General features: G+C 39.4%; 1 protein-coding gene across 3 annotated transcripts in view; it reads left to right on the top strand.

The window, feature by feature from the left end:
- CFAP300 (cilia and flagella associated protein 300) overlaps nt 1-23,929 on the top strand; it is a 35,853-nt gene extending 11,924 nt beyond the window's left edge. The window contains exons 4-7 of one of the 3 annotated variants that reach the window (XM_023208009.1): nt 7,084-7,250; nt 16,744-16,916; nt 22,675-22,741; nt 23,417-23,929. In XM_023208009.1, coding sequence (XP_023063777.1) covers nt 7,084-7,250; nt 16,744-16,916; nt 22,675-22,741; nt 23,417-23,545 — 536 coding nt within the window. In that variant the 3' untranslated portion in view covers nt 23,546-23,929. Of the gene's footprint in view, nt 1-7,083; nt 7,251-16,743; nt 16,983-22,674; nt 22,742-23,416 lie in introns of those variants that run through there. The other 2 variants (XM_026450084.1, XM_023208010.2) reach the window with 2 other exon arrangements.
- Nucleotides 23,930-27,210: the final 3,281 nt, after the last annotated feature.

Genomic DNA, 27,210 nt, shown 5'->3' on the forward strand with positions numbered 1-27,210 from the left:
ATGGTGAAACCACTTCTCTACTAAAAATACAAAAATTAGCCAGGCATGGTGGTGAGCACCTGTAATACCAGCTACTTGGTGGCTGAGGAAGGAGAATCAGCTGGACCTGGGACATGGAGGGTTGCCGTGAGCTGAGATTGTGTCACTGCACTCCACCCTGGGTGACAGAGCAAGACTGCCTCAAAAAATAAAAAAAGTTAGAAAGTGGACAAGAGTGGTCAGTTTTGCCCAGAGGGAAAAGATCAGGAAAGATTCCACTTATATGGGGATATTTGGGCAAAATTTCAATTGAGATGAGTACATGGGTACATGGATTTCTCACAGAGGAATCAGCCAACCACAGGATTTGTTTTTTTTTTTTTTTTAGACAAGGTCTCACTCTGTCTCCCAGGCTGGAGTGCAGTGGTGCCTCCTGGGTTCAAGCAATTCTCATGCCTCGGCCTCCTCAGTAGCTGGGATTACAGGCGTGGGCCACCACACCTGGCTAATTCTCGGCTAATTTTTGTTTTTTTGCTTGTTTGTTTTTTGAGACAGAGTCTCACCGTCACCTAGGCTGGAATGCAGTGACGTGATCTCAGCTCACTGCAACCTTCGTCTCCCAGGTTCAAGCGATTCTCCTGCCTCAGTCTCCCAAGTAACTAGGATTACAGGAGTGCGCCACCACACCCAGCTAATTTTTGTGTTTTTAGTAGAGACAGGGTTTCACCATGTTGGCTAGGCTGGTCTTGAACTCCTGACCACAAGTAAATCTGCCAGCCTTGGCCTCCCAAAGTGCTGAGATTACAGGTGTGAACCATCATGCTCAGCCTAAGTTTTTTTTTTTTTTTTTTTTTAGTAGTGATAGGGTTTCGCCATGTTGGCCAGGCTGGTCTTGAACTCCTGACCTCAAGTGATCCACCCACCTTGGCCTCCCAAAGTGCTGGGATTATGGGTGTGAGCCACCGTGCCCAGCTAGATTATATTTTCGTAATGTATTATTTCATAATACATTGAAAGAGCCAGAAATTTTTTTTAAGAAAATTACCCAAACACTTAAACACTTAATAACAGTCACTTAAATGCCTTCAATAACTCATGGGTCAAGGAAGAACGCAGAGAGTTAATATAAGATTATTTTGGAAAAAAATATGAAAACTATATTTTAAATTTTAGGTTGAGGTATCTTAGCAACAGAATGAATAAAAGCAACATTCCATTTAGAAGGAGAATTTGATTGGTGATATGGATTTATACTCAATAAAATGCATTTTAAATTAGATTTTTTTTTTGTTTGGGAATGTATTTTGGTAAATTACTGCATTATATTCTCATGGAAGCCTAGTAGCCTTACACAAAAGTAACAAAGTATTAGTCAAGAACAAGATTACAAACAGTTTGTGATGTTAGACTTAGTAGGTCAGATTTTATTGCTTTTGGCTAAAGACTACTGCAAAATTTATAGAGCAAAAAGCTGGTACAGACTACTTACAAAATTAAACTGAGTATCTGAGAGAATACATTTACCCAACTCAAAATTTTCAAAAGGAAATAATCAGAGCCATGTATCACAGTGCTTATAAAGCATGTTTACAGTAACTTCAATCTATTTGAAAAAATAACGTTCACTGAAATAAGTACTCAACCCTCTCTCATGTTAGTACATACACAAAATAGCATTAACTTTTTACTAATTTTTGAAAAAATCATTGCAAAAAAAGGTTATCAAATACCACATGTGCCTGACTTGATAAATTATAAATACTCTGAAAAATAGGACAGAAGAATGATAGTACTCTATTTCAGAAGTAGAAGTTCTAGTGGATTGTTAGTACTCTTCCATTAACTCATTTTTATCTCTTTTTTCTTTTTCTGCTATATTTCTTTTTCTGATATACTCCCCTCTTATTTTCCTCTGGGGCCCTTTTAAAGCAAAAGAAGCCGCTTTTTAAAATAGGTGAAGAGACATTCTTTTGGCAAGTGAACCAGTTCTAAAGAAAGTGATGATGGAACCTCGTTCACTGTGCTGCACTCCCTGGAGATTACCAGTTTTCGGTGCTGCTTTATCCTCTCAGCCAGCCGCCATAGCTCCTATGTTTAGATACACTTTGTCTTTTTTAAATAACATATAATGGATACTTCCTATGTGCTCAGCTAAGGGCATCATGGACATTACCTCCTTTCATTCATGAAACAATGCAAGAAAGGTAGTATTATATATCACTATTTTACAAATGAATAGTCAGAGGCATAAGCTAAGTAATGTGTGCAGTTTTACATGGCTGAGTGAGCAGATTTGAGATTCAGATCAAGGCTCCAGAATTCAAGACGTTGACCACTTCACTGTCCTGCCTCTGTCACTTCCACATTGATGGGGTTGCCAGAAAAGTACTAACTTAAGACACCAAATGATAAGGAGGCACCCAGTGTTTTATAATGCTAGTATTAGGGGAAAAACTGTATTCTTTCTGTATGTGATCACTGTGATGCATTACATCTCTTATAAATGCTGGGGACATAATGAAATTCCTACATAAAAAAATAGCATTTACTTTGGAGTGAGTTGTGTCCCCACCACCAAATTCACATGTTTAATCCCTAACCCTTCAATGTGATGGTTTTTGGAGATGGGGCCTTTGGAAAATAAATTAGGTTTAGATGAGGGCACAAGGTTGGGGCCCTCATGATGGGATTAGTGCCTTTATAATAAGAAGTAAAAACACTAGAGCCGTCTAAGTACACAGAAAGAAGGCAGTTTTCTGCAAGCCAAGAAGAGTGCCTTCACCAGCAACTGAATCATCTGGACCTTGACCTTGGACTTTCTAGCCTATAGAACTTTGAGAAAAACACATCGATTATTTAAGCCACCCAGACTATGGCATTTTGTTATAGCAACCCAAGCTGACTAAGACAGATCTTGGTACTGAGAAGTGAGGTGCTGCTGTAGCAAATACCTAAGAATGTGGAAGTGGCTTTGGAACTGAATAATGGATGGAAGCTTGAGGTACATGTATACGGACATTATGGGCAATTCTGGTGATAGCTCCCAAGGAAATAAGGGATATGTTATTGGAAACTGTGATAAAGGTGATCTTTGTTAAAAAGTGGCAAATAACTTGGATGAACTGTTTTCTATTGTTTTATGGAAGGCAGAACTTATAAGTGATGAAACTGGAGATTTAGCTGAGGAGATTTCTAAGTAAAGTCTTAAAGCAATGTCTTGCTTATAGTAAAGTATGAAAGAAGAGAGATGAATTGCAGAAGGAATTGTTTACCAGAAATGAACCAACATTTGAAGATTTGGAAAGTTTTCAACCTATCCTTATTGTAAAAAATGAGGAAGTTTGTTCTGAAGAGAACACTGTTCAGAACACTGAATAGCCATTTGATAAAGAGATCATGGGTATGACTCATGGACTTAATCGGCCATTTCAACAGAGTCAGGAATAGAGATGGAATTATATCAGCAGCAAAGACTGCTAGTTTGAACAGTGAGATGAGATGAAGGAAGGTTGTTGGACTTCTTAGATCCTACAAGACTGGACCATAGAGCTATTGGGCTGTGAACATGCGTTATTCTTCAGAAAAGATTAGAAAGACCCCGAAGCAATTCAGAGATCTTCAGGGCCATCAGGGCCACTGCCTCCATTAAACAGGGCAGATGGCCTCCAACCAAAGCCTTGGAGGCAGGGCCACTCTGCAGAGCATACGGGCTAAGTTGGCCCTGTGGAACCTTGGAGGTTGGGCCACCCAGAGCCTTCAGGGCTCTACCGCCACCAGGGTAAAAGCAAGACTGCCACCCCAGTGGGTCCAGAGGCAGAGTATCAAACCAAAGAAGATTATCCCTGAGCATTTAAGATCTAAAGGAATTTGCCTTTCTAAGTTAAGGGCTTGCTTGACACCTGTCACCCATTTCTTATTTCCTGTTTCTCCCTTTTGGAATGGAAATGACTAGCCTATGTCTGTCCCACCTATGTATTTTGGAAACACATACCTTGTCCTTCTTCACAGGTTTATAGCTGGAGAGGAATTTTGCCTTAGGATGAATCATACCTCAAGTCTACCCTTATCCAATTTTTATGATATTTAGAAGAGACTTTGGACTTTAGAGTTGATACTGGAGTGAGTGAAAATTTTGGGAGCAGGACAAGTGGCTCACGCCTGTAATCCCAACACTTTGAAAGGCCAAGGTGGGAGGATCACTTGAGCCCAGGCATTTGAGACTAGCCTGGGCAACGCAGCAAGACCCTATCTCTAAAAAAAAATTATCTGGCCGTGGTGGCACACACCTGTAGTCCCAGCTATTCAGAAGGCTGAGGCAAAAGAATCTCTTGAGCCCAGGAAGTTGAGGCCACAGTGAGCCATGATCACATCACCACACACCAGCCTGGGTGACAGAGTGAGACCTTGTTTAAGAAAACAAAAAAAAGTTTGTGGGGCTGTTGGAATGGAATGAATGTATTTTGCATGTCAGAAGAACATGAATTTGGGGTCCTAGTGGTTACATGTTATAGACTCAGTGTCTGAACTATGTCCTCCTTAATTCATATTTTGAAGTCCCATGACCATCCCTCCCTCTACCTCATTGAAACCCAATTATTTCCCAAAGGCCCCATCTCCTACTACCATCACGTTGATGGTTAGAGTTTCAATATATGAATATTTGGCCATACAGTTCAGTCCATAGAAAATGCTATTTTTATCTCTCAATATATGAATTTTGAAAGGACAGAATTCAGTCCATAGCAAATGCTATTTTCATGTCTCTTATTAAGTGGTTTGAATTTAATCACATTTTTTCACCATCCAAACCCTCCTTCTACTCCCCAAATCAGAGCTAGGGTAGACTAATTAAAATGGCATGCCCAATGTCAGTCCCTCCTCCTGTGTCCACTGACCAGTCTTCAGAAACTATCAGACTTTCCACTGCTCTTGTTTTTTTTGGTCTTTCGACATCACCTAGAACTCCTCTTATCATTTCCTATGGTCTCCTTTTTTCTTTATCTAATCCTTCAGAGGATCTTACCTCTAAACAAAGGAAGCTTCTTAGCAGCATAGCTTTTGCAATTACTGAGGCAGACACAGTTCCTGGCTCCAGGCATCCTTCATGCCTCCACATGAGCCCAGCACAGGACATAGAATAACAGGTCCTAGCATGACTCTCAAGTGGACAGCAAAAATAGCTAACGTAAACATTCACCAGCATTACTTACTCTTCTTAAGCACAAGCTGCTTCTTAGGTCAGAGATCCAGCAAATGTATCCAAGGTAGGGATACACTGAGGGCCACCACACCTAGGTCTACAATCTTAGAACTTTGAACAAAAGAACACCACCCCCTTCTATCAGAATGAGTATGTGTGTATATGTGTGTACATTGAGAGAGACTGATTCGGTGATCGATGGAGGTAATAATAAAAATATTCATTTTAATCTTTGTGACTCTCTGTAATTTAATGGGACCTCTAGTAGCAGAAAATCCATTCCTGAATGATAAATTCAGGAAATAAGCGTGGGATAGGGGATGGAGGATAGGGGCAAAACTAAGTCTACAAGAGAAAAATAGACAAAATGCTGTTATTTCAATTTTCTGTAATTCTGAATTTGTGATAAGTTGATTAGGGCCTGATTTGAAATTTACCTTCACTTAGAAAACCATTTTTTGTAGTAAATACTACAAATGAAATCACAAAGGAGAAATTTTTTGTTTGTTTGTTTGTTTGAGATAGAGTCTCAGTTGGTCATCCAGGCTGGAGTGCAGTGGTACCATCTCAGCTCACTGCAAACTCCGCTTCCCAGGTTCAAGTGATTCTCCTGCCCTCAGCCTCCCAGGTGGCTGGGATTACAGGAGCCCACCACCACAAGCAGCTAATTTTTGTATTTTTAGTAGAGAGGGCATTTCACCATGTTAGCCAGGCTGGTCTCGAACTCCTGACCTGGCTGATCTCGAATTTCTGACCTCGAGTGATCCACCTGCCTCGGCCGTCCATAGTGCTGGAATTACAGGTGTGACCCACCACACCAGCTAAGAAATTTTTAAATGAAGAGAAAATGTTTTCAAGATACACTCAAGGACTTCAAATGCTCATCAATTAAAATTTTTGTGGCCAGGTGCAGTTGCTCATGCCTATAATCCCAGCACTTCGGGAGGCTGAGGTGGGCAGATCACCTAAGGTCAGGAGTTCAAGACCAGCCTGACCAACATGGAGAAACCCTGTCTCTACTAAAAAATACAAAATTAGTCAGGCATGGTGGCACATGCCTGTAATCCCAGATACTCAGGAGGCTGAGGCAGGAGAGTCGCTTGAACCAGGAAGGCAGAAGTTGCGGTGAGCCGAGATTGTGCCATTGCACTCCAGCCTGGGAAATGAGTGAAACTCCATCTCAAAAAAAAAAAAAAAAGAATGTGAGTTATAAAGCATTAAGCGTAATAGGAATCAAAAATCATATGAAGCAATTCCTATGCTTTTATAGGCAATTCTGATAATATATGCATTAAGAATCCTCTACTGCATTTTTTAAAAATGTATTTCATTTTTAAGTATCCTCTAATTCATATTCATCTAGTCCTGAAATGATGAGATTTTTCTTATAAACTTTTTTTTTTTTTTTTTTGAGACACAGTCTCACTCTGTTGCCTAGGCTGGAGTACAGTGTCACAATCTTGGCTCACTATAACCTCTGCCCCCCCACGTTCAAGCAGTTCTCCTGCCTCAGCCTCCCTAGTAGCTGGGATTACAGGCATGTGCTACCACACCCAGCTAATTTTTGTATTTTTAGTAGAGACAGGGTTTCGCCATGTTAGCCAGGCTAGTCTTGAACTCCTGACCTCAAGTGATCCGCCCTCCTTTGCCTCCAAAAATGCTGGCATTACGGGCATGAGCCACTATGCCTGGCCTTGTTATAAACTCTTAATGATTAACACAAATGAAGAAGCTACAAAATAAGAATTTAATAAAATTCATAAACTAATAAATATTTTAAATATACCAAAAATGTCATATTTGTTAACGTCTTAGAATTTCTGCATAGCAATTTATTTTGGAAATAGTTGAGAATGCTAAATTAATTTTTCTATCTCCATTCTTTATAAAATATCTTTTTTCAGGAACTGAAGTGAAAAAAATTGAAGCTACAAATGTTCCCTGCACACAGCTTTCAATGTCATTTTTTCATCGCTTATATGATGAAGATATTGTACGAGACAGTGGACATATTGTTAAATGTTTAGATTCTTTTTGTGATCCATTTCTCATTTCTGATGAGTTACGAAGAGTAAGTACAGAATTTTAAAATTTCACAATGGAATTTTATTTCAGGAAATGCAAAAATGTCAAAAACTTTGCCTGCTTAAAGCATAAAATACCTTCTCATAAAGTACCTCTTATTTATAAATAATGATCAGTAATAATCCTAACATTGGTAGATTTCTACTTAGATGGCACTTTAACAGTCAACTTAATTATTTGTGTATTTCAGTAATTCTCAAATAGGTGCTACTAACATCTGATAGGTAGAGATGCTGCTAAGCGTCATATAACTCACAGGACAGTCACAACAAAGTTTTCTGGCTCAAAATGTCTATAGTGCTGAAGCAGGGAAATCCTGGCCTATTTAGTAAGGTCATTTTTGTTCAATGTGGGCCTTTTAACTTATCAAATTAATATTTTAAAAGTCCCAAAAAGCATCCCGAGGTTGGGCATAGTAGCTCACGCTTGTAATTCCAGCACTTTGGGAGGCTGAGGTGGGTGGATGGTTTGAGCCCAGGAGTTCAAGACCAGCCTGGGCAACATGACAAAACCCTCTCCACAAAAACTACAAAAATTAGCTGGGACTGGTGGCTCACATCTGTATTCCCAGCTGCTCAGAAGGCTGAGGTCCCAGCTGCTCAGAAGGCTGAAGTGAGAAGATTGCTTGAGCCTTGGAAGTCAAGGCTGCAATGAGCTGTGATCATGCCACTGCACTCCAACCTGGGCGACAGAGCAAGACTTTGTCTGAAAAATAAACTTAGATAAATAAATAAAAACATCCCAGGAGTAAAAGAATCTTTTTTATCTCATTGCTAATATCAACAAAGCCATTGGATTAACTAAATTCAATTTTGTTTTAGTGAAAGGTATACTGAACTTGGAATGAAAATATATAGATTACTTGCCTGATTCCTGAATTATTATTTAGAAGATAATAATCTCAGGCAAATTTCTCCATCTTTTGCGCCTCAAGATCTTATCTATACAACATGAAGATGAAAGTGTCCATTCTACCTTCTTCCTAAAATCATTGAGAAAATTAATTGAGGAAGCATTTAAATGTACCTTTTAGAAATATTGAATGCTGTTAAAATGGAATGTCAGCTTGGGCAACAGAGCAAGACTCTCATCTCTACAAAAATACGAAGAAATGAGCCAGGTGCAGTGGAGTGCACCTGTAGTTCCAGCTACTTGGGAAGCTAAGGTGGGAGGATTGTTTGAGCCCAGGAGTTTGAGACTGCTGTGAGCTATGATTGTGCCGCTGCACCCCAGTTTGGGCAACAGAGTGAGACCTTGTCTCTAAAAAACAGAAAAAAGAAATGTATTGTTGATATTATCATTGTTACAATTATTGAGAGTATTAAAACAGTTAAAAATGAGGGTTTTCATGTCAAATAGCCATATGTTCAAATCCTGCCTTTGTCACTTAATAACTGATGCTTAACCTCTCTAAGCCTCAGTTTCTTCATCTATAAAGTAGGCATAATGTGAGATTTGTGTGAGATAATGCACTTACTCTGCTTAGCACAATGGCTGGCGCTTAGTAAGTTTTCCATAATATTAACAACTTCTATTAATTACTACTGTTATTATTGTGCTCAGTTAAGAGAGAAGGGAGACATACAAGTCAGATGTATTGCAAATCCAGGTAGCAATGAACTAGGGAAGCTACTGATCCATCATTCCAGACATAGGAATCTTGTCTGTAGGAGAAAGGGAGACATCCAACCAGGCAATACCTAAGGCAATACCTAAAAGCACTCATTAACTTAGTTAAAGAAGAAAATAAAATTAACTTGCTGAGAATATCCAAACACACACAATTGAATGAGACTACATATAGTTTGCTCTTAGGTAAATGAAGTACATCTAACATGAGATAATATAAATGATATACATGGCTGGGCGTGGTGGCTCACGCCTGTAATCCCAACACTTTGGTAAGCCAAGGTGGGTAGATCACCTGAGGTCAGGAGTTCAAGACCAGTCTAGCCAATACAGCGAAACCCTGTCTCTACTAAAAATACAAAAATTAGCCAGGTGTGGTGGTGGGCACCTGTAATCCCAGCTACTCGAGAGGCTGAGGCACAAGAATTCGTTGAACCCAGGAAGCAGAGGTTGCGGTGAGCCGAGATCATGCCACTGCACTCCAGCCTGGGTAAAAGAGCAAGACTTCGTCTCTAAAGAAAAAATTAAACAAAACAAAACAAAAAATACTATACAGTAGGGATCTGATATTAATTTCTACTTCTTCTTACCAAGGATTGGAAATTACTATTTAGGAAATGTTTGGTCTGGGTTTCCCTCCTTTTGGATACTACTGTCAACTCTTGTCTCTCACACTTCTTCTCTGGCATAAGGGTCTAAAGACCCTTACCTCTAATTTTGGATAATTCACTGTCACTTCTACAGAAAGAGCATCATCAGTGGACATTTTTTTAAAAAAGAAGGATTAGTTTTCCAACAGAATACTCCGCAAAACTGCTTGCTGTCTATCTTATTTATTGCCATGAATAGCACCTCTATTCATGAAATGCTGGAGCTCAGTGTTTTTCTACTAGTTGCCTGTATGGCTTGCTCTTGGGTTCATTGCTACTCTGTGGCAACAGGGAGGAAAGGCTTTTAACTTGGTTGCTTTCTGGCTAATAAAAAAAAAAACTAACATCCAGCTTCAGCCTGAACTAAAAAGCGTCCCCCATTGTGCAGCACTACAGATTCTATTGGCTCACTGTAATGTAAGTACTAATTAACAACCACTTTCCTGACTGTGGCTCAGAAGTTTGACCTACTGTCTAAGAGCTACATTGGTGAAGAGATCTGTATGTGAATGGAGATGGAGAAAATCCATAGAATATTATGTTTTCACATTCATTCCAAAATTTTTTTTAATTATGTATTTTTAAATTACACAGCCGAGCTGGGCATGGTGGCTCATGCTTGTAATCCCAGCACTTTGGGAGGCAGAGGCGGGTGGATCACCTGAGACCAGGAGTATAAGACTAGCCTGGCCAACATGGTGAAAACCCATCTCTATTAAAAATACAAAAATTAGCCAGGCAAGGTGGCACATGCCTGTAATCCCAACTACTAGGGAGGCTGAGGCAAGAGAATCGCTTGAACCCAGGAGGCAGAGGTTGCAGTGAGCTGAGATTGCACCACTGCATTCCAGCCTGGGTGACAGAGCAAGACTCTGAAAAAGAAAAAAAAATTAGCTGGTAATGGTGTCATATACCTGTAGTCTCAGCTACTTGGGAGGCTGAGGTGGGAGGATTGCTTGAACTCAGGAAGTTGAGGCTGCAGTGAGCCAAGATGGCACCATTGCACTCCAGCCTGAGTGACAGAGTGGGACCCTGGCTCCTCCACCCCCCCAAAAATTGCACAGCCTAATCAGTTCAATATATGAGAGTATTCATGTAAGAAATGTGTTAACTATTCATTCCTAAGTACTTTATTCACCTTTCTCTTAAGTCAGATCTTCAGGTAGTTGCAAACATGGGCCACAATAACACATTATTTTCTTACAGAGGGAGGGAGGGAAGGAGAGAGGAAGGAAGGAAGTGGAGATGTGTAAGTGTTACCTGTGGCACACCCAGAGAGCAATTAAGTATGGACTGCTTTCCCTTACCTATATTTTCCTAGACATACCCAACCTTGGTTTTCATCAAGGCATTATAAATAAACTGTGTATGGACACCACCATAGAGTTGAGTTTTTTAAATACTTCTTATATGCAATGACCTGTGGTAAGTTTTCTGTAGAGATTGTAAATGAGCTTAATCAATTTTCATAATTAAGTGCACTTTCTACTAGACACTGATCATTGTATAATTCATTGTATTTTCTTTTTTCCCTTGTATGGTAGTGTTAAGCATAAGGTAGAATTTTGATAGCCTTTCTCCATCTAGAGTTCCTTTCTGTTTGTTTATTTATTTTTGTCTCTATTTTGTTTATCTGTGCTCTGATATTTATTATTTCCTTATACTAACTTTAGGTTTGTTCTTGCTTTTTTAGTTTCTTGAGGTGCATCATTAGATTATTTGAAGTCTTAGTACTTTTTTTATGTAGGCATTTATTGCTGTAAAATTCTCTTTTAGCACGCTTTTGCTATATTCCGTAGGCATGGGTATATTATATTTCTATTTTTATTTGTTCAAGAAAGTTTAAATTTTTCTTCTGAATTTGTTCATTGACTGGTCATTCAGGAGTGTGTTGTTGGTTCTCATGTATTTGTATAATTTCCAAAATTCCTTTTGTTATTGATTTCTCATTTTATTTTATTTTATTTTATTTTTTTTTTTTTGAGGCGGAGTCTCGCTCTGTCGCCCGGACTGGAGTGCAGTGGCTGGATCTCAGCTCACTGCAAGCTCTGCCTCCCAGGTTTACGCCATTCTCCTGCCTCAGCCTCCGGAGTAGCTGGGACTACAGGCGCCCGCCACCTCGCCTGGCTAGTTTTTGTATTTTTCGTAGAGACGGGGTTTCACCGTGTTAGCCAGGATGGTCTCGATCTCCTGACCTTGTGATCCGCCCGTCTCGGCCTCCCAAAGTGCTGGGATTACAGGCTTGAGCCACCGCGCCCGGCGATTTCTCATTTTATTCCATTGTGGTATGAGACGATGTTGGTATGTTTTCAATTTTTTAAGTGTGTTGAGACTTGTTTTGTGACTCAACATATGGTCTATCCTGAAGAATGTTGCATGTGCTGATGCGAATAGATATTCTGCAGCTGTTAGATAAAATGTTCTGTAGATGTCTATTTGGTCTACAGTGCAGCTTAAATCCAGTGTTTCTTTATGAATTTTCTGTCTAGATGATCTGTCTAATGTGGAGAGTGGGGTGTTGAATTTCCCAACTATTACTGTATTAGAGTCTATCTCTTCTGTTAGCTCTAATAATATTTGCTTTATATATTTATGTCTGCTGGTGTTGGATGCATATATATTAAGAATAGTATATCCTCTGACTGAATTGACCCCATTAGCATTATATAATGACTTTCTTTGTCTCTTTTTACTGTTTTATTTACAGGTCAAGTGAGTTTGTTATGGGCAACATAGTTAGTTGGATCATGCTTTTTGTTTTTTAGATCCACTCAGCCAGTTTACACATTTTAAGTGAAAAATTTAGTCTGTTTATATTCAAGGTTATTATTGATATGTGAGGACATACTTCCCTCATTTTGTTAATTTTTTTGGTTATTTTGTATATCTTTTGTTCCTTTTTCTCTTTTTGTTTATCTTTGTGGTTTGGTGGTTTTCTGCAGTGGTAATATTTGAATCCTTTCTGTGTTTTCAAATTTTGCTTTCAGTTATAGGTCTCCCTTAACCATTTCTTACAGGGCAGGCCTAGTGATGATAAATTGCCTCCATTTTTACTTGTCTAGGAAATACTTTCTCTTTCATTTATGAAGGATAATTTTGCTGGGTATAGTATTTTTGGCTGCCATTTTTTTTCTTTGTTTTCTCTCTCAGCACTTTGGATCATCCCATCCTCTACTGGCCTGTAAGGTTTCTTCTGAGAAATCCATTGTGAGTCTATTGAGGGTTTCCTTATATGTGACTAGACACTTTTCTCTTGCTGTTTTTAGAATTCCTTTTCTTTAACTTTTGATGGTCTGATGATAATGTGCCTTCAAGAAGACATTTTTGGGTTGTACTTATTTGGGGATCTTTAAGGTTCCTGTATCTGGTTGTCTAAATCTCTTGTTAGAATTGAAAAGATTTCAGCTATTATTTTGTTAAATAGATTTTTTTTTTATGCCTTTGGGCTTCTCTCCACCTTCTGGAACACCCATAATTCAAAACTGTGTTTGCTTATGGTATCCTATATGTCATGTAGGCTTTGTTTGTTCTTTTTCCCTTTTTTTTGTCTGACTGGGTTACTTCAAAAGACCCGTCTTCAAGTTCTGAAACACTTTCTTTGGCTTTATGTAGTCTATTGTTGAAATTCTCAATTGAGTCTTTTATTTCATTCATTGAATTATTCAGTTCTAGGATTTCTGTTTGGTGCTTTTTAATGATATCTATCTTTTTGGTGAATTTCTCATTCATATCCTGAATTGTTTTTCTGATTTCTTTGTATCCTTTTTCTGTGCTTTCTTGTATCTCACTGAGCTTCTTTAATATCATTAATTTTTTGAGATAATTTTTTTTCAGGACTAGAGACAGGGTTTCACCATGTTGCCCAGACTGGTCTTAAACTCTTGGGCTCAAGTGATCCACCCACCTCAGCCTCCCAAAGTTTTGGGATTGCAGGTGTGAGACACCATGCCCAGCCAAGTCATTATTTTGAATTTTTTTCTTATAGCTCATAAATTTATTTTTGATTAAATCTGTTGCTAGAGAATTATTGTGTTCCTTTGGAGGTGTCATCTTTCTTGCTTTTTCATATTTCTTATGTCCTTGTATTAATATCTGTGCATCTAGTTTAACAGTCACTTCTTTGAATTTATTGGATTGGCTTTTTTAGGAGAAAACTTTTTCCTGAAAATGTACTTATATTGTTGGTTGGGTAGAGCACTTTGGTTCTGATTCTGGGTGCAAGCAGTAGTGTAGTGTCCATATGATTTATTCAGGTGTACTCAGCATCACTGGTGTCTGTGGTTTCCTCAGTGGCTTAGGTTGCAATTGTTAGTAGAGGCTGGGGTGAAGTTTTGCTGGGGACAGGTAGGCCAGTTCTTGGGTCCCAGTAGTGGCAGCAGCAGGCCAAAGCACACCTGTCCTTGGGCCCCTGAGCAGTGTAGGCAGGCAGTGGTGTTTGCAGGTCCAAGCAGGCTGACTCTTGGGCCTCCAGGCAGCTTGCTCATATGCCAGCAGTGTTAGTGGTGGGTTGGGTATGTGGATGTGTGTTTGGGTCCCCAGGCAGTGTGCATTAAATGGATGATGGCTGTAGCAGTGGTGGGACAACCTTTGAATTCCCAAGCAGTGCACACTTATATTAGCAGTGGCTGTGACATGCAAGGCAGGCCAGTCCCCAGGCCCCCAGGGAGCAAGTATGCTATGGTGGTGGCCAGTTGAATGGGCCTGTGCTCAGGTCCCCGAGAGGAGTGCACAAATATCAGCAGTGGTGGATGGGACAGGGCAAACCCCAGAGTCCTGGGTGTGCTTGGGCACTGGATGGGGGACAGTGCCAGGCCAGAGGGGCTGTCCTCAGGTCCCCCAGTGGTGCATACAGATGCAGCCTCTTATGAGTTGGGCAGGGTGATCCTCAAGCCCCCTAGCAAAGTGCTCAGATGGCAGCAGCAGTGGCAATGAGTGGAGAGAGCTCATCCTGAAGGCATGCGCGAGGGAGCTGTGGCCCTGCTGCAGGGCTTGGGGTGTGGTTACTGTCAGTGGCTACAGCCACTGGCAGGTGGCTCTTGGGTTCTGGAGAACATACATTTTAGCCTCCAGTAATAGTGGTCGTGGCAGTAGTGGCAGCAACAGTAGGGAGAGCCAGTCTTCAGGGCACATGCAAGTGTGTAGTGGCCCTGCTACCAAGGGAATGGGGAGTACAAGGTTGCTGCCAGTGGCATATGCTTCAGCCCCTCAGCTGTGGGTGGGAGACTCCATCTACAGGGAGCATGCAAGTGCATGGTAGACCTGCTGCTGGTGGTGGCAAGGTTGCTATCAGTAACAGCAGCCCCAGGTAAGTGGGTTTCAGGTTCTGGGGAGCACACATTTTGTTTCCCTTTGTCTCAAGGGCAGCCTCCTCAGTGTATTGCATTACTCATTCCCCGGGGTAAAAAATACCATGCAGAGTCCAGGTGGACATTTGGGGATGTCATTGGGGATCTAGAGAAGTGGAAATGCAGTGACTGTTGGGCCCCAAGGAAGGATGCAGTCTGGTAGGAGTTGGACTCTCAAAATGGTGCCATCCTGCAGCTCCTTAGGACTTGGAGGTGGGGGAGGGGTTGTGGGAGCCAGCATGAGCTCCTCTCTGGAGCAGTGCCATGGTGTGGTCTCCAGGCAGCACCCTATTACTAGTTTCAGGGCCCATGAGGGTTGAGGAGCTCTCCCATGATGAGGATTGCAGAGGTCCACAGTTGAAATGTGGACTGCCAGGGGTCTTTCACTTACCATTTCCCTGCATTGGGAAGCCTCTCCAGACTCCCAGCCAATCCCAGCTCCTTCTGTGCCTGTGTGTTTCCTGTCACCTCTCTGTTGAATTTCAGTGTTCTCTCTTAGACTCCCTCTTTGAAGTATGATTATCTACTTGCTATTTTGGTTCTACTTTGTTCAGAACGTGAGTGCCAGAAGCCTCTAGTCAACCATCTTGACATCCCTCCTATCTAAAGTTGTTTATATGTATTTATTTTTTTTCATTTTATTTCTTGACCATAGTTTTTTGTCCTTTATTATTTGGGTCTTATTATATCTATGTTTTATTTTTAGCTATTTCACATTCTTTTTTTTTTTTTTTTTTTTTGCTCTGTCACCCAGGCTCATTGCCGCTTCAATTATCTTCTGAGCTCAAGCAATCCTCCCACCTCAACCTCCTGATTCACTAGGGCTACAGGCATTCACCACCACACCCAGCTTATTTTGAGGGTGGGGGTTACTAGAGATGAGGTCTCACTATGCTGTTCAGGCTGGACTCAAGCTCCTGGCCTCAAGCGATCCTCCTGCCATGGCCTCCCAAAGTGCTGGGATTATAGACATGAACCACTGTGCCCAGCCTTCACATTCTTTTTTTAAAATAGGGAGGCTGAGGTGAGAAGATCACTTGAGCCCAGGAGTTTGACACCAGCCTGGGCAACATAGTGAGACTCCATCTCTAAAAAAAGAAAAAATAAACAAAGTAGGTAAGATATAAACAATCCAATGGAAGAAATATATTTCTTACATTGGTCACCTTTTTATGCCCACTAATCAATAAATGAATCAGTGGTCTGTATTTCCCAATGGCATAAGAAAATCGCCTATATCATATCTAGTTTTTCTGCTCTCTGTATGAGATAGTAAGACCTCAGAGGGGCAAGAGTCAATGTCAATAGGTGATGTGTGAAGTGATCTTACTAGAGAGTGGGAAAGCAAGAGCTGGATATGAGGCTCCAGCACCTGAAAGTTTCAAAAAGGAGTACTTGTGGGAATAAGAACAATACTCATCCAAACTCCATAAGAGGAGAGAGCTTAGAGCATGACCGTTTAGTTTCTGGGTAGAAGCCAAGGCAGGAGGCCTTATGGGATGGAGAAGTGTTCTCATTTATTTATGCTCCTATTTATTTCCAAATAAGATTTGAGGTGACATAAGACTAAAACAATTACTAAAAATATAAACTAGAATAAAGACATAAAGTGGAAGGCAGGAAGACTTAGCCACTGTGTTTTAAATTTTGATTTATTCTTTTCATTGATTGTCAGTTCCTAATGATAAAGCAGAGGCAAATAAATGCAGATTACAGGTTACTCTCTTCAGTTGACTCAAGACTGGTTCTTAAAATAGGTGTAAGATTATTTTTAAGTATATAAAATGAAACCTCTGAAAACATAAAAGTTAAAACCTTGAGTTATGTTACATTAAGATGAATTTTATCATCTTAGGTTTTGCTAGTGGAAGACTCCGAAAAATATGAAATATTCAGCCAACCAGATAGAGAAGAGTTCCTGTTTTGTCTTTTCAAACATCTTTGCCTTGGTGGAGCCCTTTGTCAATATGAAGATGTGATTAGCCCATATCTGGAAACAGCAAAGCTTATCTATAAGGATCTAGTGAGGTAATATTGCTAGATCACAATATGTAAATCTCTAGTTAATAGAATAAATTATTTGTTTAACCATGATGGAATTACACAACATTATTCAGTGGTCATATTAACAACCAAAGCATATAAAAAGCACTACCCTCACCTCCGTCTCATAACTTTTCCCCTCTCGTCCAGAATAGAAAGATTTCTGGCTTTCTCTTTTATTTAGTTCTCAGTCCTCTCATTCTTCATCTACCTCTTCTGCTTTTGTCCTCATTCAGACCTGTTACCAACTGCCATCTTCCAAGCCTTCTTTTTTTTCTTACCAAGCCTCCTTTTAAATCTGAAGGGAAGGCAAGAGATCCCTCCAGATGTTTGAGTTTGCTTAACTAATAGTAAAAACAATTATTACCTTTGTTTCGAAGAAGTGGAAGAATTTTCATGTAGGTGTAATATTTACCTTTTCAAATTAATCCCAGTGCTATACAGTTTGAGGTATTTTGGTAGCATTTTTCTTTTTGAAGATCTAATAAGAATTAAAACCTTATGAATTTCTTGTTTATACCTTTCTTTTAACTGAAGTGAATGTTCTTTCGTAGGGTTTTTCAGTTATGAAGATATTGAATCATCTTAATAGGCATAACAACAGAGAGCAAAGGGTCTTAAAAGTTAGTTATATAATTTTACTTTCATAAGAGAAAACCAGAATTAGCTTCTCATTGGACTCATAATTGTTACTTTACTTATACTCAACACCTTAATTCTCATCCATTCCTTGTGTCATATAGCTATACAGCAAACTGCATAATTTAGTTGTTTATTCAATTAATTTATTATATGGTTTTAAAAACAGGAAAATATTTCTATAATCTCCCTATGATTTTAATGAACAAGTTATTGTCAACACATACAGATTATTGGACGAAGATATGTTAGAAACAATTTCAGAAAAAGCATGTACATACCTATTAATACATCAAACATACTGTCCTAATTATTTGAAGTTCATGTAAACCTGCTAGTCTGCTTCTAGCACCCTACACACACACACACACACGCACGCACTCATGCACGCACACACATACTACTACCACTACCACCACAACATGTTGTACCCCATCAGCCACATGAACCTGTGGAATTCCTCACTACTGTGTGCTATGGAGGAGGAGATTGTGTTGGAGATATTTGGAGTAGAAATAAGTTTAGAACCTACACATTGAAGAAACTGCTATTTTTCCTAACATTCCCTTCTCCAGATTCTCATCTGCAATTCTCTTCTACATTTTTAGACTCTAAGAAAAAGTATGACTGCTTTACAGTGTCTAACCTGCCCTTGCAGATAAACGTTATTGCTAATCCATTCTAGCACAGTCCATCCCTTATGTTTGTACATGTTGGGAGCACACTACAGAGTGTGATTTTAGGAGTCTCTAACTCAAACAAAAGGGTAAAAATATTATTAAAATATTTTCGTCTTCATCCATTATAACAGGTCCTATAAAATACACCTTGTATTTTTTAAATTTTATTTATTTTTTTTTGAGACAGAGTCTCACTCTGTCACCCAGGCCAGATTGGAGTACAGTGGCATGATCTCGGCTTACTGCCACCTCCACCTCCTGGGTTCAAGGGATTCTCCTGCCTCAGTCTCCCAAGTAGCTGGGAGTACAGGCTTGAGCCACCATGCCTGGCTAATTTATTTATTTTTCATAGAGATGGGGTTTCACCTTGTTGGCCAGGCTGGTCTCAAACACCCGACCTTGGGTGATCTTCCCACCTCGGCCTCCCAAAGCGCTGGGATCACAGGCGTGAGCCACCGCACCTGGCCAAAATATACCTTTTTAATGTTTTTAAAAATGTTTTCCTTAAAAAGATTGAGATTTCTTTAAACCAAATAAGCAATACTTTAGAACCACCCATTTTGTTAAAGAGTAAATGATCAATTGTTTTATTACGTTTCAAAAATGTATATGCAGAAATGTACGTAGTTAATAATAGTGCCTGTGTCTTTTCTGCTTTAGACATTAGACACGTGCTCTTGTCAAAGTTTCAGGAGAGTTCCCCCAAGCCATGTATCCACTCCAGATGTGCAATTTTATTATTTGAACTGAGAAGCTTAGATTACGCCCTTCAGATACTAGTTAAGCAGTAGGTTCTTGTTTTTTTCTATTTCATTTATTTATTTATTATTTATTCTTTTGAGATGGAGTCTTGCTTGTCACCCAGGCTGGAGTGCAGTGGTGTGATCTCAGCTCAGTGCAACCTCCGCCTCCTGGGTTCATGCCATTCTCCTGCCTCAGCCTCCCAAGTAGCTGGGACTACAGGCACCCGCCACCACACCCGGCTAATTTTTTGTATTTTTAGTAGAGACAGGGTTTCACCGTGTTAGCCAGGACGGTCTCGATCTTATGACCTTGTGATATGCCTGCCTCGGCCTCCCAAAGTGCTGGGATTATAGGCGTGAGCCACTGTGCCAGGCCTGTTTTCTTTATTTTTTATGGTTTTGTTTTTTTTGTTTTTTTTTTGAGACAGGGTCTCACTCTGTTGCCCAGGCTGGAGTACAGTGGCACAATCTCAACTCACTGAAACCCCTGCCTCCTGGGCTCACGCACCATTACACCTGGCTAAGTTTTTCGTATTTTTTGTACAGATGGGGTTTCACCATGTTACCCAGGCTGGTCTTGAACTTCTGGACTCAGGTGATCCACCTGCCTCAACCTCCCAAAGTGCTGGGATTACAGGTGTGAGCCACTGTGTCCAGCCAGATCCTTGTTTTTTAAAATGTGCAGTTACTTAGAATAGTCTGGACACCCTGGAGTTTAGAGTCAATATGGGACTGATCCTCAGAAATAATCGCAAATGATGTTGACAAGAAACAACTATATTATGTCCAAACCATTACTATGATTACACTTTAAAAAATACTATATAGAAATTATGTTCCAGTATCCTTAAAACCATGGTTATCAGAGGATGGAGTTAGTGATGGATAAAGATCTGATATAATGCAATTATTAGTAGAACACCATAGAGCACTAATCAATATCACTTTATATTTCCTTTTCCTTTTTTCTTAAGAGATATAGGACAGATGATAACTGTACTTTCTTGCTAGGCCTATAAAAAATAAAATTAGACAAATTATTTTAGAGATATTTTAAAGTAATACTAATGTAGGATCAGAGGTAATGGAATAATATGATTTCTTTCTATTAGTAACTAACTTCTAATAATGTACAAATGGTAGTCTCTTTCTAAAACAATATACTTATTTTTGTTTTTGTTTTTGTTTTTTTGAGATGGAGTCTCACTCTATTGCCCAGGCTGGAATGCAGTGGTGCGATCTCGGCTCACTGCAACCTCTGCCTACCGAGTTCAAGCAATTCTCGTGCCTCAGCTTCCCCAGTAGCTGGGACTACAGGCGCATGCCACCACAGCCCAGCTAATTTTTGTATTTTTAGTGGAGACGAGGTTTCACCATGTTGGCCAGGCTGGTCTGGAACTCCTAACCTCAGGCGATCTGCCCAGCTTGGCCACCCAAAGTGCTAGGATTACAGGTGTCAGCCACCACGTCCGGCCGATATACTTGTGGTACATGTTTATAGGTGTTAAGTAATTGTTCTAGTATCAAATACTAAATTTTCCCCTAAACTGATTTGATAAGCACTTTTACAAAGTTTTTTCTTTCCTCAGATTTTCAAACTGGAAATAATTTATGTATAGTAAAATGAACAAATCATAAATATACATAAAATTCGGTGAATATGTATGTTTATACCATGTAACCACCCACAGATAAATGTTTATAATTAGATATAACCATAGATATGTTCTTTATATTGATCTAGCTGATTATATAGGTGTATGCAAGTATTTTATATATAGTGGTTATAGTCATTCCTTGGGTAAGCACAAACACTTAAAAGTAGTATTCAACTTTTAAGCAGTATGTTAAGCAATAGAGAAATCAAAAGAAAATGAACTTGACCTATGTCATCGAAATATTTGGAAATCAATTTAATCCTGGGTTGAAGTCTAAATGAAATATCTAGTAGAGATGAAAACCACCTAAGAATCTTAAACCTTGAAATGGCTATGGCTGGTCATCCCCAAAAGGTACACAAGCTCATACATACATACATACACACACACTGCTCAAACTGAGTCTTCCTTTTTCCTCCTCCTCCTCCTTCTTCTCTCCCTCTCTCAATTACTTTTACATGTGTAGTAGAGGAAGAAGCAGTACTTTCACCTAAAGAAGTAGAAAAGACGGTATCTTCCTTCAGATTTTACCTATACATGTCACACATTAATAATACCCTTGATAAATATGTGTTAAATATTTATAGAGTGTATAGGTCTGGGATAAGCAGCTGAGATGTAGCAGAAAGATGATTGGACTCTGAGTCACCTGTATTCTATTCCCAGAAATACCACTTTTATTTAGTTTATCTTAATTATATCATTTAGCTTCTTTAGTTATATTGTCCATAAAATTGGCAAAATAATGCCTACCTCAATGAGTTGTGTGATCTTTAAATGAGGTAATGTATATAAAGGTATTTTGGAGGCTGGGTGCAGTGGCCGTAACCTGTAATCCCAGCACTTTGGGAAGCCAAGGCAGAAGGATCTCTTGAGGCCAGAGTTTCAAGATCAGCTTGGGCAATATAGCAAGACTTTGTCTCTACAAAAATAAAAAACAATAAAAAGTTAAAAAATTGTGTAAAAAATGTTTTACAAACTATAAAGCATTAGAAAATGTGTGTATATTTATTTACATATGTAACAAATTTTAAATATATATCTGTAGCTTATTTTCTCAATCCTTAGTTTGCTTTCTCACTACATATTGCCACAGGAAATCTTTTGTGAGGAGGGTAACTGAAAGAAAGCTACTGAGAAAAAATTATTTTTAATATGATATAACTTAGCAATATATAATTTAACAAATAGTTGTTTGGGTTTTTGTTTTCGTTTTTGTTTTTGTTTTGAGATGGAGTTTCGCTCTTGTTGCCCACACTGGAGTGCAATGGTGCAATCTTGGCTCACCGCAACCTCCGCCTCCCGGGTTCAAGCGATTCTCCTGCTTCAGCGTCCCGAGTACCTGGGATTACAGGCTAAGTTTTTGTATTTTTAGTAGAGATAGGGTTTTTCCATGTTGGTCAGGCTGGTCTTGAACTCCCGACCTCAGGTGATCCACCCGCTTAGGCCTCCCAAAGTGCTGAGATTACAGGCTTGAGCCACCGTGACAGGCCAACAAATAGTTTTTGTATACATTATCTCATTTGATTTTCATATACTAAAAGAAACATGTTATTCCCAATTTACATATGAGAAAATTGAGGCTCAGAAAGGTTAATCTTACTTAAAGTGAAAGAACAGGTCAGTGGCAGAACTAGCATTTGTATTTACATTGTTTAAGTCTTCAGTCTAGCATGCTTTTATCTACCCCCATATGGTTGTCTACACTTCAGTCTGATTTTTACCAATCCCTATTTGTCCAATAATTGTCTCTGTAGCCTGTGAAGGTAATTTCATCATCTGAGTCTCAGACTGACTTTAAACCTTCTAACTGTAAGATTCAATTTTCTGCTATTTCAATTCAGTTGACCTTGCCCATTCTTGGTTGAAGGCTCAGATGCCATTTTTTAAACCACTTAGTTGGATAGTATGTATTTCCATGTACTATATGAATAAGAATATGTAAATACTAAAAGGGATCATTACTTAAATGTATATGCCAATGCCTATTATATGTTAAAAGCACCTTTTCTTCCTTTTTTAGTGTTCGAAAGAATCCTCAAACCAAGAAAATACAAATTACCTCTTCTGTCTTTAAAGTTTCAGCCTACGTAAGTGTGAGAGAACTTTTGCAACCAAAGAATTTAATTACTTTTTGTTAATACAGTTGTTACAACTGGAGTTAACAATTAGGACAATGTTATGCCTAGGAGAAAAGACAATGTTATTTAGAGTTTTGTTAAAATTAAAAGTTGATAGAGTATGCTTTTGTTTGGAGAACAGTTTGAACTTTCTTCCCTGGCTTCCTTTCTGTCATCTGTATCTAATAACATTGCCTGCTTATTTTAGAGCTAAATCTGTGACTCAGATGGAGTAGAATACAGTTCTCTTAGTCTGTCAAACCATCATTTATAGGGCAGATAAATAAGAATGCCCTAAATGTTGACGGGCACCGTGGCTCACTCCTATGATCCCAGCACTTTGGGAGGCCAAGGCAGGTGGAACAGGAGGTCAGGAGATTGAGAAGATCCTGGCTATCATGGAGAAACCCCGTCTGTACTAAAAATACAAAAAATTAGCCGAGCGTGGCAGCACACACATGTAATCCCAGCTACTCGGGAGGCTGAGGCAGGAGAATCGCTTGAACCCAGGCAGCAGAGGTTGCAGTGAGCCAAGATAGCACCACTGCACTCCAACCTAGGTGACAGAGCAAGACTCCGTCTCAAAATAAATAAATAAATAAAATTGAAAAAATAATAATAATAATTTAGGTTTGTCTTTTTCAGGATTCTGCTGGTATGTGCTATCCTTCATCAAAGAATCATGAACAGACATTTTCTTACTTTATTGTGGATCCTATCAGGCGTCATCTTCATGTTTTATACCACTGTTATGGTGTGGGAGACATGTCTTAATGCTCTTTCAAATTATGTACCTCTACTATTTTTTATTTATTATTTTTCTCTTTTAACACTAATAGATAAACATTTACTTTACAAATTAATTCAAGAAAAATGTAAGGAACCTACTTAGAGCAGAAGAAAGCAAACACCAAGATGCCTTTTTAAAAATTTGTGTGGAATACTAACTGGGGATCAAATTTCATCCCTAATAAAATCTATACCAAAAAAATTGTGGAATTTTTACAAAAAGTTACAAGGAATTCCTTGTAACTAGAAATCTAGTTCTAATTTGCATTGTGATTCAAGTGAATCCTCAATTTTCCATGTATTTTAATTTATATTCTAATTAATTCTGGATTGCAAATGTAGCAGAAAACTAAACATTTCTACTACTGATCATTAATATAAATTGTTAGTTTATTTAACTTGTTTCATTTAATTACATTTCTTCATTGCACAAGCATTTACATCTCTAAAGCTAGGAAAAGCATAACAATTCTTTTGCTTTATTTGTTCCACCTAAAAGCCTCAATAAAAAGATAGTGTTCTGGGCCTTGGCACAGTGGCTCACGCCTGTAATCTCAGCACTTTGGGAGGTCAAGGCGGGCAGATTACGAGGTCAAGAGATCAAGACAATCCCGGCCAACATGGTGAAACTCCGTCTCTACCAAAAGTACAAAAATTATCTGGGTGTGGTGGTGTGTGTCTGTAGTCCCAGATACTCGGGAGGCTGAGGCGAGAGAATCACTTGAACCTGGGAAGCGGAGGTTGCACTGAGCCGACGTTGTGCCACTGCACTCTAGCCTGGCAACAGAACAAGACTCCATCTCAAAAAAAAAAAAAAAAAGTTCTGAAAGTAGCCGTAAACTCTTTTATCACATAATAAATTAAGGCTGCAGCCGTCCCACAGCTAATACAAGAGCTACACGTAAACAGAGAAAGTTGGCCTGATGGTATTAGTGGTATTAGTAGGCTGTTCAAACAGTGAGAAGCAGGTTATCTTAGTACTGTTCCTTATTTCATTCATAGAATGAATGTATAACCTGGATTTTTTTTTTTTTTTGGATGGCAAAAATCATTGACATATATCCCATGAGTCATGGGAAGCCTGTAAGAAATGTTGAGGTTTTGAGGAGGAGCAAGTTTGAAAGATGTGCTTCTGTGTTGTGGGATAAAGATGATAATCTTGGACTTGAACCTGGATTGAATCTGGAATGCAGCTGGCAATTTGGATACAGAGCTCAGGAGAAAGAGTGTGTTTTACTTCTAATACCTAGCACAATGCCTTAGCATATTAAATGTTTATTGAATGAATAACTACTTTCCAGATATGCTCATAATACCCATAGATTTTTTTAATTACATAAAAACATAAAATCAAGAACTGAAATGTCTGTTTGCTACCAGCTTTGCTGCTTACCTCACAGTTCCCTGTGACCTGGAGACGCTTTTGATCAATCAAGCGGCCAATCAGTAATTATTTTTGAACACCAAATCTATGCAAGGCACTGGGCAGTTTACTTTGGGGAAACATACACTCCCTATAAACCTATTTAGGAAGGTACTCTTTAAGAGTGTGACTACCAATAGTGATTGTTACATGAATTCAGAGATAGAAGAGATCACTCTGAACTAAGACAGGCTTAGTCTGGCTTCTATGGAAAGACTGGTGGGATTTCAACAACGGAAGAGAACAGCAGTTGAAGGGAGTGCATGATGTGGCAGAGTACTCTGGGCCTGGCCCTCAGATGAAAGTTCAGAGGCAACAGATGGGAAAGTGATACTGAGGAGTTGCCACTATTTTTTCTCAGCTCTAAAGGTGGAGGTAGATAGGACCTTTGAGGAAAGATTGCTCCATTGTTTTGGAAAAATCATTTGATGATTCATTTGTGTTTATGTAAATTATCTATATTGTAAGGCATAATAGAATAGTGATAAAGAGTTTGGGCTGGGCTGTCAGGTTGCCTGGATTTTTAAATTTGCCATTACTTGTGTGACCTTGAGCTGGTTACTTAACTCTCTGCACCTTGATTGTCTTTTCTATAAAATGGAAAAAAATAATAGGACTGCCTTGCAGGGCGCAGTGGCTCACACCTGTAATCCCAGCACTTTGGGAGGCCGAGGTGGACGGATCACGAGGTCAGGAGATCGAGATCATCCTGGCTAATACAAAGAAACCCCATCTCTACAAAAAAATACAAAAAAAAAAAAAAAAAAAAATGAGCCAGGCGTAGTGGCGGGTGCCTGTAGTCCTAGCTACTCGGGAGGCTGAGGCAGGAGAATGGCTTGAACTCGGGAGGTGGGGGTTGCAGTGAGCCAAGATCGCGCCACTACACTCCAGCCTGGGCGACAGAGCGAGACTCCATCTCAAAAAAAAACATAAAAATAAAAATAATAATAATAATAGGACTACCTCATAAGTTTTTTGGAAAATTATATAAATTAATACATATGTTGGGCTTTGAATGATGCCAGGCACATAGTTTAACTGCTCATGAATTTTGGCTGCATTCATTCTCTACTGCGGAAATAAGAAAAAAAAGAGAAACAGTTAACTGTCTGCACAATAATGTAAAGAGCTCTCTTCTTGGGGCCAGAATTGTTTTTGTACAGATTATTATTAATTTGACTAGATAGAGTATTAGAGATGGGAAAATTGGTTCTTCTTCTTTTGAGGCCCCAGAGAATGTAGAGGTCCTGAGCATGGACTCCAGGTATTTCTTTGGCAGCATCTGTACACTTGAAACTATTTGCTCAGCTACTTGTCATAATTTGTTTAATATCTTTCATGAAAACCAGTACTGTGTCTATTTTGTTTACCTTTGTGTCCACAATGTCTAGAACTTGAAAGACAATAAATATCCATTCTCTGACAGACACAGTACTGTTGGTAGAGAGAAATTGGCCTTTGAAGTGCAACTGTGCAGAGTGTGGAAAGTGAGGGGGGGAAGGTTGGTGCTGAAGGTCATAGATCATCACCATGGAAGCCTCCTCTGCAGGGGCTGAGCTGGCGGACTCTAGCAGCCTTCATACCTAGACGCCCACCTTAAATTTACTGTACAGTCATCCCTCTAGTTATACTTAAACCTTTTGTTAAATTTTGCAAACTATTATAGTCTGGATTCATACCGTAGTCTGGATTTAGCTGCCCAGCATGGGATTAGATATGCAGCCCAGGAATATGCCTGTGGCAAAAATTGTCCCTAGAGCCACAGCCTGTGGAAGCCAGCTTCGTAAAAGCAAACTGTGATCAAGTGAGAGAAGAGGGGTTGTCTGGAGTGAGACAACTGGCCATGGTGACAAGTGACCACAGAATGGTTTTCTGAGACTTCCTGAGAACATTCTTCAAAAATTCCAAAAGCTACTTAAAGAGAGGAGTCTTGCAGAATTGTAATTTGCACATTAAAAAGAGGAACTTAGAGAAGTTGGGATATTTAGGTCACATGAGCAAAAATAAATTCAAAGATACAAAAACAAGGTGATTTGGGGGGACATGAATACATTTGAGTAGTTAAAACTAGTAAGTTCTGTTCTGGAGTTCTGGATGATAACAGGGAAGATAGACTACTGGGGACTTGGTCACTGAGGGCTGTGGGCACAAAGCTAAGAAATTGAAATCTTTTAAGTAGGTGATGTACAGCAATCATTAAGGACTTTTGAATAGGGGTAGTAGCATC

Source organism: Piliocolobus tephrosceles, chromosome 13 (genome assembly GCF_002776525.5).
Source record: "Piliocolobus tephrosceles isolate RC106 chromosome 13, ASM277652v3, whole genome shotgun sequence".
Classification (NCBI taxonomy): Eukaryota; Metazoa; Chordata; class Mammalia; order Primates; family Cercopithecidae; genus Piliocolobus; species Piliocolobus tephrosceles.